The following is a 14080-nucleotide window of genomic DNA, read 5'->3' as shown; positions in this document are numbered from 1 at the left end:
CCGCGAGAAAAACATGGCGCTAATCGCTGTGGATTGGTGAGGCAATAACAGTGTGATACCAGAAGAATATTTACTCAATAAAGCCAGCTAATGTGTCTCCATATAAAGGCCGTCGGCACTTTCCTGAGAATAATTAGAAGCACAGAGCGTGTATTGTCCAGGAGAGCGGTGCACAGCTCCCTTTGTACGTCATTAACAGTTCACCAACAACAAAATCTGAGTTAATAGAATGTAATGTGGTCTCCTCACCCGTCCGTTTGTTCAAATGGTCATTAGGGTAATGCAGAATAATTCCTTCCTTCTGTGCTGCTTCAACCCAAAATGACTCCTCCCCCCTCCCATGTGCCCCCTTTTTTTTTTTCTGAAGTCCTGCCTCCATTTCCCTGTTTCTCTCTTGACGGGAGAGTATTCTCGGGCCTCTGTCTTCCACATCGAGATGATAAACATGATTTCATGGCGCGTTACAATCATCAGTCTTCGTAAAAACATACAAAATCCTCCATAAAAGAATTAATTCTGCTTTGCAGGACGGAGCCAAATGTATAGATTTACAATTCCACACTCAAGTTTCCCCACCGTGTTTTAATGCATCATAACTTGGTGTTTTTTGGTCTCTGTTCCAATAAAAACAGAGAGCGCGGGGGTGTAATATCTGGAGCTGGGGAAATTAAAGCTGAAGTTCCTCTCCTCTTCAGTGCACTCCCAGCACACACACACACCACACACACACACACCACACACACACACACACACACGGTTAATCAGCAGCCCAGAGAGAAATCTAAGACCACATCTACACCCAGTGGAGGGAACCTGATACAACCACATCATTCTCCCCTTCCCCACATTCCAGTTTTTTCTCTTAATCAACACACAAACACACACACACACACACACACACACACACACCACACACACACACACCACCACACACACACACACACACACACACACAACACACACACACACACACACACAAACGCTCCTGCTGATAAATGTGACGTCAGTTCAGTATGATTAACTAAAGCTAATGAAGACTGAAAGTGATCTCAAACAAGGTAACCATAGAAGGGAAGTCTTTGAAACCATGAAGGGTGCATTAGAACAAGAAGTGGACATTCTTTTCTTTCTTTTTTTCTCCATTTCTGCTTCTGCTGCTATTTCCAAAAGTCTTTTCAGTGTGCGGTGACAAACATAACCCTTCTGACTGGTGGAAAAATAAATCATACTTTCAAGTGAAGACAAATGCCTTATCCATTGGGAGTAGCCTCAGGCTATAGCCATAATGGCCTCTCTCTCTCTTTTTCTTTCTGCCTCCCCCCCGTCTCTCTCTACCTCTCTCTTTCTCTCTCTTTCTCTAACTCTCTCTCCCTTCCTCCTTACTTTTTGTCTCAAAGCAGGGAGTTTCCCCTAACTAGGTTAAATGTCCGACCAAAGCAGCACAAAGCTGGATCAGTGCAGATCAGGAGCGAGGAGGAGATTCTTATTTTCAGACTCGTTTCACAGTGAACCTGGGAGAAAGATTGCTGCTAAGCTACAAATGTTGAGCAAACAAGAGACAACTCATCAGGTACATTCATGACTATCCAAACACTTGACGCATAACACTAGGTACTTACTCATGTCTCATCTTGTGTGGTGGCCATTAAAATTATGGATTTCCCAACCCTGTGTGTGGTTGTGTGTGTGTGTGTGGTTGTGTGTGTGTGTTTGGTCCCTGCTCGGTCTTGGCTCGGTGCGAGGCAGGCCAGCTGCAGAAGTCTGTCTCCTCTCCTCTGTCCCTTCCTTTGCTCTCAGTGCTATCGGGTTGCCTCTCCTCCTCCTCCAGCCCATTACACAGGCCTCTTTATGCTGCGCTAAAAGCTGCTCATGTTCAAACACTCCTGGGAAAAGGCTCCTTAAAACACGTCGGGAAGAGAGGCCCTGTCTGGTAAAATATTAATAGGAAGTTAATTGGTTGTTAATGGACTGGTGCTTGGGTAGGAATCGCCCTCCATTAGACAGGCCACAGAAACAACCCATTCAGGGGTGTCATCTTACCACCTCCACAATCTAATTGTTTCCCGGTCACTGTAGCCGTGAGCTGCGGTAACCTGGTGTTAAAGACATTATTGCTGGGGTTTTATGTAAGGTCCTGCAAGAAGTACTGCACCCATCCTGTGCCAACCACATATCCAAGTGAGCTTGGCATTGCTGGTGTTTGGTTACTTAAAGGAGCAGCGTGTCGGATTTAGGGGATCTATTGGCAGAAACGACATTTAACATTCACAGCTATGTTTTTAGAGTGTAATCACACGTGTGTGTTGCCAATTGTGATCTGGATCGAGGACATCGTGAAACATGGTTCTTTGTCATGGCTGCTGATGTGTTTTCATCCATGTACTGTATGTGTATTTGTTGTCTAACTGTCCGGAGCTGCTAAAAAATTAATTTCAGTGTAAATTGACAATAAAGTTGTATTGCACCGTATCGTATCGTATCGTTTCGAAACTAAGAATACAGACGTTACCTGAAGGCCACCCTCACCTATACACGCTTGGAAAGGGGGGTGTGAGCAGACTGCGGGGAGATATTCAGATCCTCCACACTGCTCCTCTGAGTGTCAGCTTAGTTGTTTTCTATTGTCACCCTCTCACATTCAGGGTCACGTTGAAACTCTTTCCTCCCGTTAATCTTCTCCACATGAGGAAATAGTTTCAACTTTTGTTGTTTGTGGCCAGAGTGTTTGTGCTTTCTGCGGTTGTCGTTACCCAACAAGAAAAAAAATCCCTCTTCTGCTAGAGTAGGCATGTAATATTGATGCAGAGCAGATTCGTGGAAAACACAGAAATCAAATGGAATCCAAACTAAGTTCAAATGTCGACATCAACACATACATTTTTGATCATTGCAAACCTACAAGACGCCATTCCTTTTAAAGGGAAGCCACAGGGACATGGGTAGCAGGGAATATATTTAGAAATAAGTGATATTTCAGCATGTCTTTCAATCCCAACTTCGTTCAGCTCCAATTCATTTATGAGAGGGACAAATACTTGTTGAAAGAGGTTGTTCAGGAAATGGGAGTTAAAATGGCGGTAGGAGAGGTTTCCCAGGCGGACGGTTTCTTACAGTTTGGGCTTTTAAAAGCACTGAGTAAAAATAAACCACCTCTCAAAGATATGTCATTTTCCCTTTAGCCTTGCGGAATTGAATATTTTAAAAAAATCCAACTTTTTGCTCAAATTTACAATTTTCTTACAAAATATTGACGTTATTATATTCTAATAAGATGTAGCTTTGACTTCAAAATGAAGTTTTCACTATTTAACCCTTAATTAAGCCTGTGGTTGAAATGCATTCTTTATTTACTTGTCCTCTTTATTGCTATGACCTCCCCTCTCGTGACTCGGACCATTTAATGGGAACCCTGTTCAAACATTGAGTGAATCCGTGTCCAATTACATTACCAAGCAAACGTCAATTGATCCAACAGATGTCCTACTCTACTTTTCCAGTTTCAATTGAACGGCGTAGAGTCCAGAGCAGCCACTAGATGGTAGAGAAACACAGGCTGTCAGCAGGCATGGCTGACAGGATGAAGAGATGAAAGAAATCCGCAGGGCTCTCTCCTTTGATTGATATGTTCTAGTAACCTGCTGTGTTTTATTACCTGGCGGCGTGCAGACGGAGAAACTCCTGAGGGTTTAAATGCTGTGGGAGAAAACACTTTTTAGAAAACACACACAGATGTTTTCTAAAAGCCCGTCTGCAGAGGAGAGGAAAAACAGAAGCATTAAAATGTATTTAAAGAACAGTAAACACTCATTATGCAGAAAGGCAAATTATCAGAATATACGTTATGATATTAGAGTGTAATTATGAATGCATTGATGTGTTTATCACTTTAATGTTGCAGCTGGCAAAGAGGGGGCTAATTACCCCCCACCCAGGGAATTTTATCTTAAACTATACATCATGATTTATTTGTTGATTTGTATCAATAATCTGCAAAGTAACGCAAGGCAAATATAAATGTAGTGGAGCAGAAAAGTACAATATGTATTTATAAATGTAGCAGAAAAGCAGGCAGAAATAGAAATCTCAAGTAAAGTACAAATACCTCAAAATGTACCTAAGTATAGTATTTCCGTGTTTGGCTACTTGTATCATGATATGTTTGGCAGCTCTATCTGGAGTTTGACATATGCAATTATGAAATCTGTCATTTAAACTATTTCCTTGTTCATTTATATCTTTCTTTTGTTTACTATGACCTCAATACTTTTTAAATGTATCAGCTCTACATAGTACCAAACAGCTGTTTTGTAATTGTCTGTGCATATGTCTGTTTCTTGTCTGTTTTTTTTTTTTACTAATGCCACAAATCAAATTGCCTTTGTGGATTAATAAATTAATATTAAATTGAATTGAGTAGACACACTTCATTACTTTCTGTCCACTTGACTGCAGAGTGACATGAATCTATCAACCAGAGAAAAACATTAACATGCACTCACAAGAGACCGAACTTAAAGAGTTGTGTGCTGCAATGCGACCACGTGCTTTCTTTAACCCCGATATCATAAATTACAAAAAGATACACACTCATGCTTCAGTTTTTATTACATGGTTAGCTTTAAGATTTGCAACAAATGAGCCGATTCTCGGCTGGACCTTTAACGTTTGGCACGTTACATTGAATATATAATGATACACAACAAAGCACTTGCAAAGAACACTTTTTAAGAAACTGTAGAAAAGTTACAACAGTATGAAATGTCCACTGTGGAAAAAATTGTATTAGAATAATATTTGGCATTCAAAAACAAGAAAATAACAAGTCAACCATTAGAGTTTTTTTTTTCCAAATATTTTTTTCAGTGTGACCTTTTGTTATCACAAAATTCATAAATAATCACAATATTCACAATATTAACGCAGTCACTTGCAGTTTAAAAGTGTACGTGTATTGTCGACAACTAAAACTATTAGTCAACTATTATTTTCATGGATGAGAACAGCTTTTAGAGATATTATATTCAGGCCAGACGGCTTTGCTTCTCAGCATGCATGCCACAACCGTTTATTACCTGTCAATCAACTTTGTTCAACTCATGTGCACACAATAACATCCATTGTTAAAAAGCTAGTCCAAATGTCACACCACTGCACACAGACAAGCCATGATAACGTGAACGCTGCAGTCATGTTTTTTTCTCACTACTGTCTTACCTCCAAAAGTTAAATATTGCCTGTTGTCAGTTAAAAATATGAAGAAGCCTACATGCCAGGTGGTTGGCCTTTTAATGAGCCTGTGTGAAGAAATGCATGCTACAAAGTGCTATTATCAGCTCTAGAAACAGTTGTGTGTGATACAGATAATAGGCAGTAAGAAAAATAGAGAAAAAAGCAATTAGATCGGAAGAATGTGCCGTACACCCTTCATAGCTTCACTTTGCTCACCCTGTAGGTAAAAAGGGGCTCATACTACGCCCACCTTATGAAATCATAAACACTTGTTAGCCGTTTCTGTTTTCTCAGAAATGGTCGAAGGACTGGACGCCGCAGCTCAAGTAACATGTAGAGACGGCCCTCTACGCTGTGTTGTGGAACAGGATGGGCTTGACCATGCCCGAGAGGATCTTGGGCACATGGACGCTTACAATCTCCGAGATCATCTCCGGGAAGTTGACACGCGTGTTGAGGGACTGAGCTTGGATAAACAGATCATAGGTGAACTGGTGTAACTTCCTCACAACCTGAGAATGATAGAAAGACGAGAGATTCGGGACAATTATTGTGTTACAGCGTATGTGTGAAGCATTTGAAAAAGAACAAAAACTGCAGATAAAAGAGGAAATCGCTAATGGCACTAAAGCCGTAGTTCGACATGAGCTTTAAGAGGTGATTTTAAAAAGATGACACTCATTGTGCCACTCTAAACCCAACAGGCAGGCTGAAGACGAAAGGGGTCTGAACCCTTTTCGTCTGAAAGTCTAGTATTTTTTAGCCTAGAGGGCCCAATCCCAGGCCGCCCTCCAGCTCATAAGGCATTAGAGGAGCTGAGGTGTGAGTGGGCCACTGACAAATCTGAGCCTTTAAGAGTAAATCCACAGCGAAAGACATGAGACTGAAAGTGCTGCAGCTCTGCTCTCTTTGGGAAGAAAGTTTCCAGCCCTTCTGGTCACGCCTCAACCACTGATGTCAGCAGTTTTCTCTTAAGACTGTTTTCACCAATGACTATTAAGAGTTCCCAGAGTCCTGAGGCGGAACCCAATCGGTCTACACCCTCTAGTGGCAGAGTCTGCATTAACAGAGATTACAACAACTAGTTCAAATCCCTTTAAGTGTAGCTTTGGAAATAAAAAATGTGTCTCAAAGTATGTTTCTGTTTTACTGATTATATTCATCTTAGATACATCTGTGAAAGGGGATCTGCAAAATAATAAAGAATTATACAGCACACTAACAATTTATTGTTTTGGTAACACATACGGCGACGTTGGAAAAATGGAATGCCATTGAGTAACACTATCCTCTACTGGAATTAACATCCAAAATACTATTTAGCATTTGATTTTTTATGACTCGGCTTGGCTTTTTAAGACCGGTGAGTGTGTTAAGCTTTATTGTCTCCAGTGATAGGCAGCTATCCAGAGCCAACTGGTGTGCCAGTAAAACACATGTGCACACAAACCTGGGTCACTCTTCAATTTTTTATTTTACTGCTTTAATTTCCTCTGGATTTTATTTGGATAAGCAAAATCCCCTGTTTCCCGATTCAACGTAATCAGGTCAGAAACCACATGTTGGATCTCTGAGCAGCAGTGTGTATACAAGTTTCTACAACTAAAGTAAACATTATTACAATACTAAAGTGTACATTCTTATTTTAGAGCTATTATTTTCCTTGTCTGTTCATGTTGCATCTGCAGAACTGAGCGGCTGCAAATGAAGTTCTACTTGACTTGACTTGACTTGGCAATGCTTCCACCAAAGGGTGACTCATCATTTCCCCTCCTGATATGCACCCGGTGTAGAGCAGCTAAAACCAGAGTCATATGAACCTTGGGTATGTGTGAGTGGCTGGGGATTTGTGCATAAACTGGAGGTGAAAATCCAGGTTGTCACTTGAGAATAAAAATGAAAAGGAATAACGTTTGCCAGGATAATTTTACATTTGGTTAACACAGTATTGCTGTATGCCCGAATGCAGAATCGCAGACTTTGATCTACACTATTTCCTGCTTAATTAGTTCAGTGATGCGAACCGAAATTGCATTTATATGATAGATCGCAAAGTCACAGCATTGGTGCGTTTTGATATATGAAGTAAAATTGTGTGTATTACCGATTGGAGGTAGTCCAGCAGCTGCGTGAGCTCAAACAGTCTCTGTGTACGGGTGGTCTCTCCGCATTGGCTGGCCAAGCGATCCAGCTCCTTGATGTAGGAGGTCCGCAGTTCATCAAAACAACGCTGGTTCTTCAAGCCCTCCACTGGCACTGTGACCACAAAGCCAGAACACAACAATAACTCTCACAGACTTTATCCACCCCACCAAGTCTCTGAAGTATGGCTGAGCTCTATTATAGTCGTATTTCACATGCTGAGTTGACATTCAACTTATTTAATTGATTTCATTGTTCCCGGCTGACTCACTGATGCTGAAGAGGACCAGGGCCTTCATGCAGAGGAACTCCTCCTGAGTTACCTTCAGCATGCAGAACCTTTGGGAGAGCAGCTTCATCCTCACACAGTGATCGTACATACTGGACACTTGCATCCTTTGGCTGTGGAGGGGGGGGGGGGGGGGGGGTTGGGGGGGAAACACAGTGTGAGAGGAGAAGAAAAAGAAAAAAAGCACCGGTGCGACATAAGGAGGAGTGAGAAGGCAAGAGTGTCTCAGCAGAGAAAAATATAGAAAGGACAAAGATATTTAATGGAGGCAGAAGCGAAAAAGGGTAAAAAAAAAAAAAAAAAAAAAGCAGCAGCGGTGAGAAGAAATGAGTGAGGTGGATAATGGAAAAAGAGAACGATAGAGAGGCAGAGAAAATGAGGGTCAGCAGCAAGGGCAAGCATATCCATTACCATGCAGGTCAAAAGCAGCACAATAGAGTGACAGAGGGCTAATGCAGACGAAATGAGTGTTTTGCTAATGTCGCCGAACGGAAGCTGCTCCGGGGGCCCGTGGCCGGCCCCAGCATTCAGGGCACCACTGTCCTTCAACACCCAAAACAATTTACTGATAAGAGGTGGATGAGTTGTTATTTATGTATATGAAAGCACGGCGATTCGCTTCACCAACTCTGTGGTGACTTGTGAAAAGTACAAAAGAAAAAAAGGTGTCACAAACACTTCCTGATAGAGGCTGGAGGAGGTTCCAATGAAAAGTTGAAAAAAGAAACAACTCTGTCACCGTTCTTGGTTTCGTGAAAATGAAACAGAATAAATGATCTGAGGTGATCCCTCTGCGGCCACGTGTATCAGACGCTACGGATACGCTGAGAACAGAGCCGACGTGTTCACCACCTCGCCTGAAAAAGACGCTTTTTAATGTGGGATTTTGAAATCTTCCTCTGAAGTTCTTCCCAATCACGGTGACAGGTGAATTCTCATGATATTCCAACAAACCCAATAAAAAAAAATACAAACAAATACAGCCGTTGATGCCCAACCTAACTTCCTTTTTCTGATAAAGAGGCTGCGCCAGGTACGCCGCTCTTCTTCTACCTTTATTATTCAAACACAACTCCAGCACGGCGTGTAAAGTGAGTATATTTGGGTGACTTACTCGTTGAAGACCAGGTCCGGAGCAAAGAAGAGCAAGGAGCTGTTAGTGAGTGTGTAGGACCTCCAGCCCAAAGCCAGCACCATCACCCCCATCCATGACAACTGAATCACTGACATCTGATCATCCACGTGAAGGTCACGGAAACCTGTTAAACACATTGGTTTAATCAAACATCTGCAACATGATCAAATAACTCTTCACGGGTCAATTTCCTAAAGATGAAGGCTTCACACCCTCGATATCACAGTGTGGATGCATTGCTGGCCTTTTTCAGCCAGCTATTCCTGGCTTGAATATGCACATGTCACCCTCTAGTGGTTAACATATGAATAGTGTGGTTTGCATGACGTGGGATTGGCTGGAAGTTTAACTGGCATAGAATCCGGTTTATCTGGTGAGCGAGACATTGAGGCCTTGCCCAGTGATATCAGATATTAAATCAGACGTTACTCTTTTCCTGATGGCTCCTGAGCATGTCTATATAACGGTGAACTTGGGGTTACATGAGTGACTGATTCGCCTCTCAGTGTTATCCATTCTATTGCCCAACATCACATGTCTGACCTTGAAGTGTGTTGCTTGGCATAACACAATACCAATGGTTTGTCTAGCGTTACACTGAACCTGAAACAACTGTGACGTTAATTTAGGACACGCAGCCTTGGCAGAATCACCAACTGTACATGTAGCATGAACTAGTTCACAGTGTGTTACCTTGGCCCAGATTAGTTTACCTGGTATTGCCTTGGCCCAGTGCACCACAGTTACCAGCTGTCTTTCCCCAAGCTCATTGAGGCTCGTGAGCAAGGACGCGGGGCTGTCTGGCAGCCCGTGGTCATGTCCAGCATTGACCAAAGCTGGCTCAATGGCCTGCAAGACGCTGAGCAGGGAGATGCAGGAGCGCACGGTCGGGGGGATGCCTAGAGCCAGGGCCTGGGATGCTGCTAAAGATATACAAACATACCATCAGAATAGTTTATAAAGAAAATAATATCACATTTTTTTGGAAAAAGTACATTAGCATGATCCTTGTGTTTATGTGACACTAATCCTTACTTTGAGCTGCGACAGCATTTCCGGACTCCGTGATTATGTCTGTCTTCCCGGCCCTTTCCCCCATTTCTCCTGCCCCCCTGTGAGCCAGAGGTTGATCCTCCTCGCCTTTCCTCGTCGATCCAGTTCCCTTCAGCCTGCGACCTAGAACCCACCACAGACAATACATACACGGAGAAGACAAGAGGGCGTGAAGGAGATAAGAAGCTTCCATTTCAAGTTGTTTTGACTGATTTATTACACAATAAATTGCTGGGAAAATCAAGAACAAAAACTAGCAGGGAATACTATAAATCAGCCAATGGAGCTGTTCTATATCATCATGTGGCAAAAGGTATTCCAGTAATGGCTACTGTCCAAGAAAATGCTCTTTTGGCCTTTGCTGAAATGCATTTGTTACACAGTATTTAAGCTGGAACATTTGATTAGTCAGTTCTGATTCAATGCATAGAAAGTATCTAACCACCCTGACCTCATTTAGCAAATTCACACCACACATACTGTACTTTCCTTTCCTCGTCTCTTATTCTGTTCTTTAGTCCCTCACCTTTCAGGCTCATTCCTGACATGAAGCATCTCTTCAAGCGGCACGAGGCGCAGTTTTTCCTCCTGAGCTTGTCGATGGTGCAGTCATTCCGGCTGGCACACAGGTGGTTCTGCTTACCTGGTGGTACAGAAATGTCCCGGGGGTTGAGTTCAATAACGCCCAAGTTTCCACTCATAGCAAAGATATGTGGGTGTTTCCTGATAACTCTCATGTTGTCAGGTCACTGTGCCCTGACTGCATGAACCAACAAGTGGGTGTAATAAATTATACTGTATCAACAGAATTGCATTGTTTCTGTGTTTGTGTGCACTTGCGTTTTTTTTGTGTCACACCCACCTGCAGCGGCCCTCTTAAAGAATACTTTGCAGCTGCCACAGGTGACGGCACCATAGTGACAACCTGAAGCATCATCGCCGCACACCTGACACACTCTCCTGTCTGATAGGTACACACCTGGAAACAAATCCTCATGCCTACACACACACACACACACACACACACACACACACACACACACACACACACACACACACACACACACACACACACATGTCAAAGGATCCAAAAGCAATACACATTCTACACATATCTGCTAAATTATACCTATAGCAGGCATTTTAGTTTACTACATTTTGTCTCAGATTGTTAGGCTGACTGTTATGACATTTGGGGCAATAATACCCTAAATCTATTATATTATGTATATATAATAGGATTTTTCCTTATTCCATGATTGATTAAAAGAAAAAGTGAAGCAATGTGTTCTAGATGACAAGCACAAATGATTAAACTGCAGTCAGCCTTTAAAGAAGTGGAAACAGGACATTGTCTTTCATTCCAAGCACAGAATCAGCAACAGGTGCTGTATCTCTTGTTTATAGTGACACTGATATAGTCACAGCACAGATCAGAGTACTGGAAAGTTGGGGATAGGATGAACTTTGATTCAGTCTAGCTGGGTGCTGAAACAACTTTGGCCAAGGCCGAGAAGATCATATGGAGCTGCAGGAGGACACATGCTGTAATACTGCTGTGCATTTGATTTATTTGTGCTGGCTTTAGCAAGTACACTAATCATTGGCGGCCCTAGACACACAAAAAAAACAAGAAATGAGTATAAAGAGGACAGTGCAGCTTTAAAGTAATAAAATGGATGGAAACAAACCCCTCTTGTAAATTATAAAAGAGAACATCCAACAGCGCAAGACTCATAAAGACAATTTGTAAAGCTGGGCAGATTAAATCATGGTCACTAGACACGGTGTTCACGCTGCATTTGTCCTTTTATTTCTGATTAAAGACTAAAAAAGACTAAATGGAGCGGAAAGGATGCAGCATAGCTGTTGACTGAATTGCACTTGGACTTCGTGCCACTGAACCCAAGTCAAAGAAACCCATTATAAATGTTGTATTTACCTGAAACTGCGATCCGAGCAGTCCATCCAAACTGAAGGCTCGGTCTTGATCGTGGCCAAACTGGTCTGCCCGTGGGGAGTTGCACTTTGGTAACTTTCCACCCGGCCGTACCCTTGTGCCATCGTTGGTCGCGTGCCACCTTTCCCGCACTGCTCGCCCTTGCTGTACCAGACACAGCGGCATTCCTGGCTGGATCCAAGAGACGCTTGTCCACAATTACAATATTTGCACACCAAATTATGTTCACCGGATCTGCTTCTTTCTGGTTCGGATCGGCTGCTGTATGCGCACCACACGCCCGGCATTTCTCTGTATGCGTTTGGGTTGGCGGAGTACGCATAGTAGGGTTGCAAAGGCGAGAATTCGTTGACCTCACTGGGCGCGGACGGCTCTTCCATTTGGCTCGTAAACAAGTTGGATTCTTTGGATATGTACCTGGATATGAGCGGGCCGCAGGGCGCGGGGTGCGCGCTGTCCACGTCGCCCGATCTGAGCAGATCCATGCAGCTCACCTGCTGAATGCCATGGCACACTTCTACAAAGTCCTCTGTTATGTTCGTGTCATCCAGTAGAAGCCGGTTGCTTTCGGAGTTCACATTTTGATCCGATCCAAACTCGCGCCCTCCTCGGAAACTATTCTCCACACTGGGCTCGAAGTCCGCAAACTCGCTTCTGGAGCGCTGGTTCGTGTTGCTGAGCGGGGAGTTGGACACCGGGTCCAAGCCCAGGGACACTGACAGTGCCTTACTGAGCTCAGCGGTAGTCGGGCACGCACAGGTATCCGCAGTATCGCGCTTATTCAATATTAAAGAGTTTGACGTGTCTTCCAAAGCAGACAAGCACGCGCAGAAGGCCATCTTCAGCTCGCGACGTGACTGAAGATGTGCGCTGGTTGCACACGATACGAATCCGACAGCACTCTAGGCGAGAAAACGCCTCCCCTCTGAGACTCCGGTCATATGTCGGAGCGGATATGGAGCCCACGGAGGTTTCTGCGGAGGGACGCCCCGCCGAGCCGCTCTCACTGCGGATCAACTGCTGTCTAACTTCGGTTCACTCACTCCACTATAGACAACTGTTTAACATTGGACTTTAGCGTTGCCTTTGTACACTTGTTGGCATGTTTTAGGTCTCGCGAGATTGGCAATTGAACAATAAATTACTTAATCAAATATGGTAATTAGATTAGGAATCAGTAACCTATTTCTCAACATATAGTAAATATACTGTGGCTGTACTGTACAGTTACAACAAGGTACACAAAACTAGCCATGGAACAAATGAGCAGTTTTTTAATGGGGTAAACACATTAGCTACTTCATATGTTCAGTTAGTTTCAATACAATGCTGTCATTGTACATGGAAACTAAAGGAATAATAACTGTGAACCATTAATAATGAGCTACTCCATAAAATGGGATTAGGAAGTACTCATTAAAGGTGCACTAAAGATTGGTATTTGGGCTTACCTGCCACAAAAATATCCCCCCTCTGAACCCCCCCCACCCCCAACTGTTCAGGGCGCCTTTCCATGGGCAGCCCCCCCCACTCTGACATCTCTCCAATTAGTGCACGTATAGGTACTGAGCATGTGTGTGTAATTAAGGCCTGTGTGTAATAACAACATAGTGTAAATTGTAATTTCCCCTTGTGGGATTAATAAAGTATACACTATTATTGTTATTATTTATTGTGGGACTATTATTGCCACCGTCAGACACCACCTACCAAGAGCCTGGGTCTGAACCAGGTTTCTCTCTAAAAGGCAGTTTTTCTAAATGCTTGCTCTTGGGAGAATTACTGAAGTTGTTGGTTCCTCGTAAATTGTAGAGTGTGGTCTAGACCTCCTCTGTCTGTAAAGTGTCGGGAGCTGACGCTTGTTATGATTTGATACTATATATAAAATTGAATTGAATTCACGTGCTAATTTTCACTTGTTGTTAGTTTGTTAGGTTCTCATTTGTCCCTCAACTGTTCCCTGGTATCTACTCACATTGTGTGTACCTTATTATACAACTTATCCATCACAATTACTGATTTTTGAAAGACAACACCAGAGTGGAAAATACATCTTTTAAAGGGATAGTCAGTGGAGGGTCTATTGACAGCCTGGTGATGGATGAGGACGTCAGCAACACGAGATGGGTGAAGAGAAGCATGCAGACCACAGCAGGCAGCTGGAGAAACTTCTCAGGAAAAATAGATCCAATTTAAATTTATTTGGGCATATTTCCTTCTGTTTTACAGGAACAACACTGCTTGCTGCAGAGTTAAGGCAGTGACATAGCTG

At 43.0% G+C, this 14080-nt stretch overlaps 1 protein-coding gene across 2 annotated transcripts; it reads right to left on the bottom strand.

Annotated features, from left to right (window-relative positions):
- Window positions 1-4587: 4587 nt before the first annotated feature.
- On the bottom strand, window positions 4588-12647 carry LOC116676054 (progesterone receptor-like). Of its 2 annotated transcripts, none has more exons than XM_032507443.1 (9): window positions 11791-12647; window positions 10711-10847; window positions 10375-10491; window positions 9831-9971; window positions 9509-9718; window positions 8775-8919; window positions 7643-7773; window positions 7334-7485; window positions 4588-5741 (listed from the first exon to the last, which is right to left on the bottom strand). In XM_032507443.1, exons 1-9 carry the CDS (start codon window positions 12645-12647, stop codon window positions 5577-5579), a joined length of 2055 nt encoding a protein of 684 aa, XP_032363334.1. In that variant the 3' UTR covers window positions 4588-5576. The 2 variants fall into 2 exon arrangements, with proteins under 2 accessions (XP_032363334.1, XP_032363335.1); XM_032507444.1 differs by having other exon boundaries at window positions 5577-5741; window positions 9509-9715.
- Window positions 12648-14080: the final 1433 nt, after the last annotated feature.

Source organism: Etheostoma spectabile, unplaced genomic scaffold (genome assembly GCF_008692095.1).
Source record: "Etheostoma spectabile isolate EspeVRDwgs_2016 unplaced genomic scaffold, UIUC_Espe_1.0 scaffold00002635, whole genome shotgun sequence".
Classification (NCBI taxonomy): domain Eukaryota; kingdom Metazoa; phylum Chordata; class Actinopteri; order Perciformes; family Percidae; genus Etheostoma; species Etheostoma spectabile.
The sequence above is the reverse complement of the archived record's forward strand: the minus strand, read 5'-3'. Positions and strand labels throughout refer to the sequence as shown.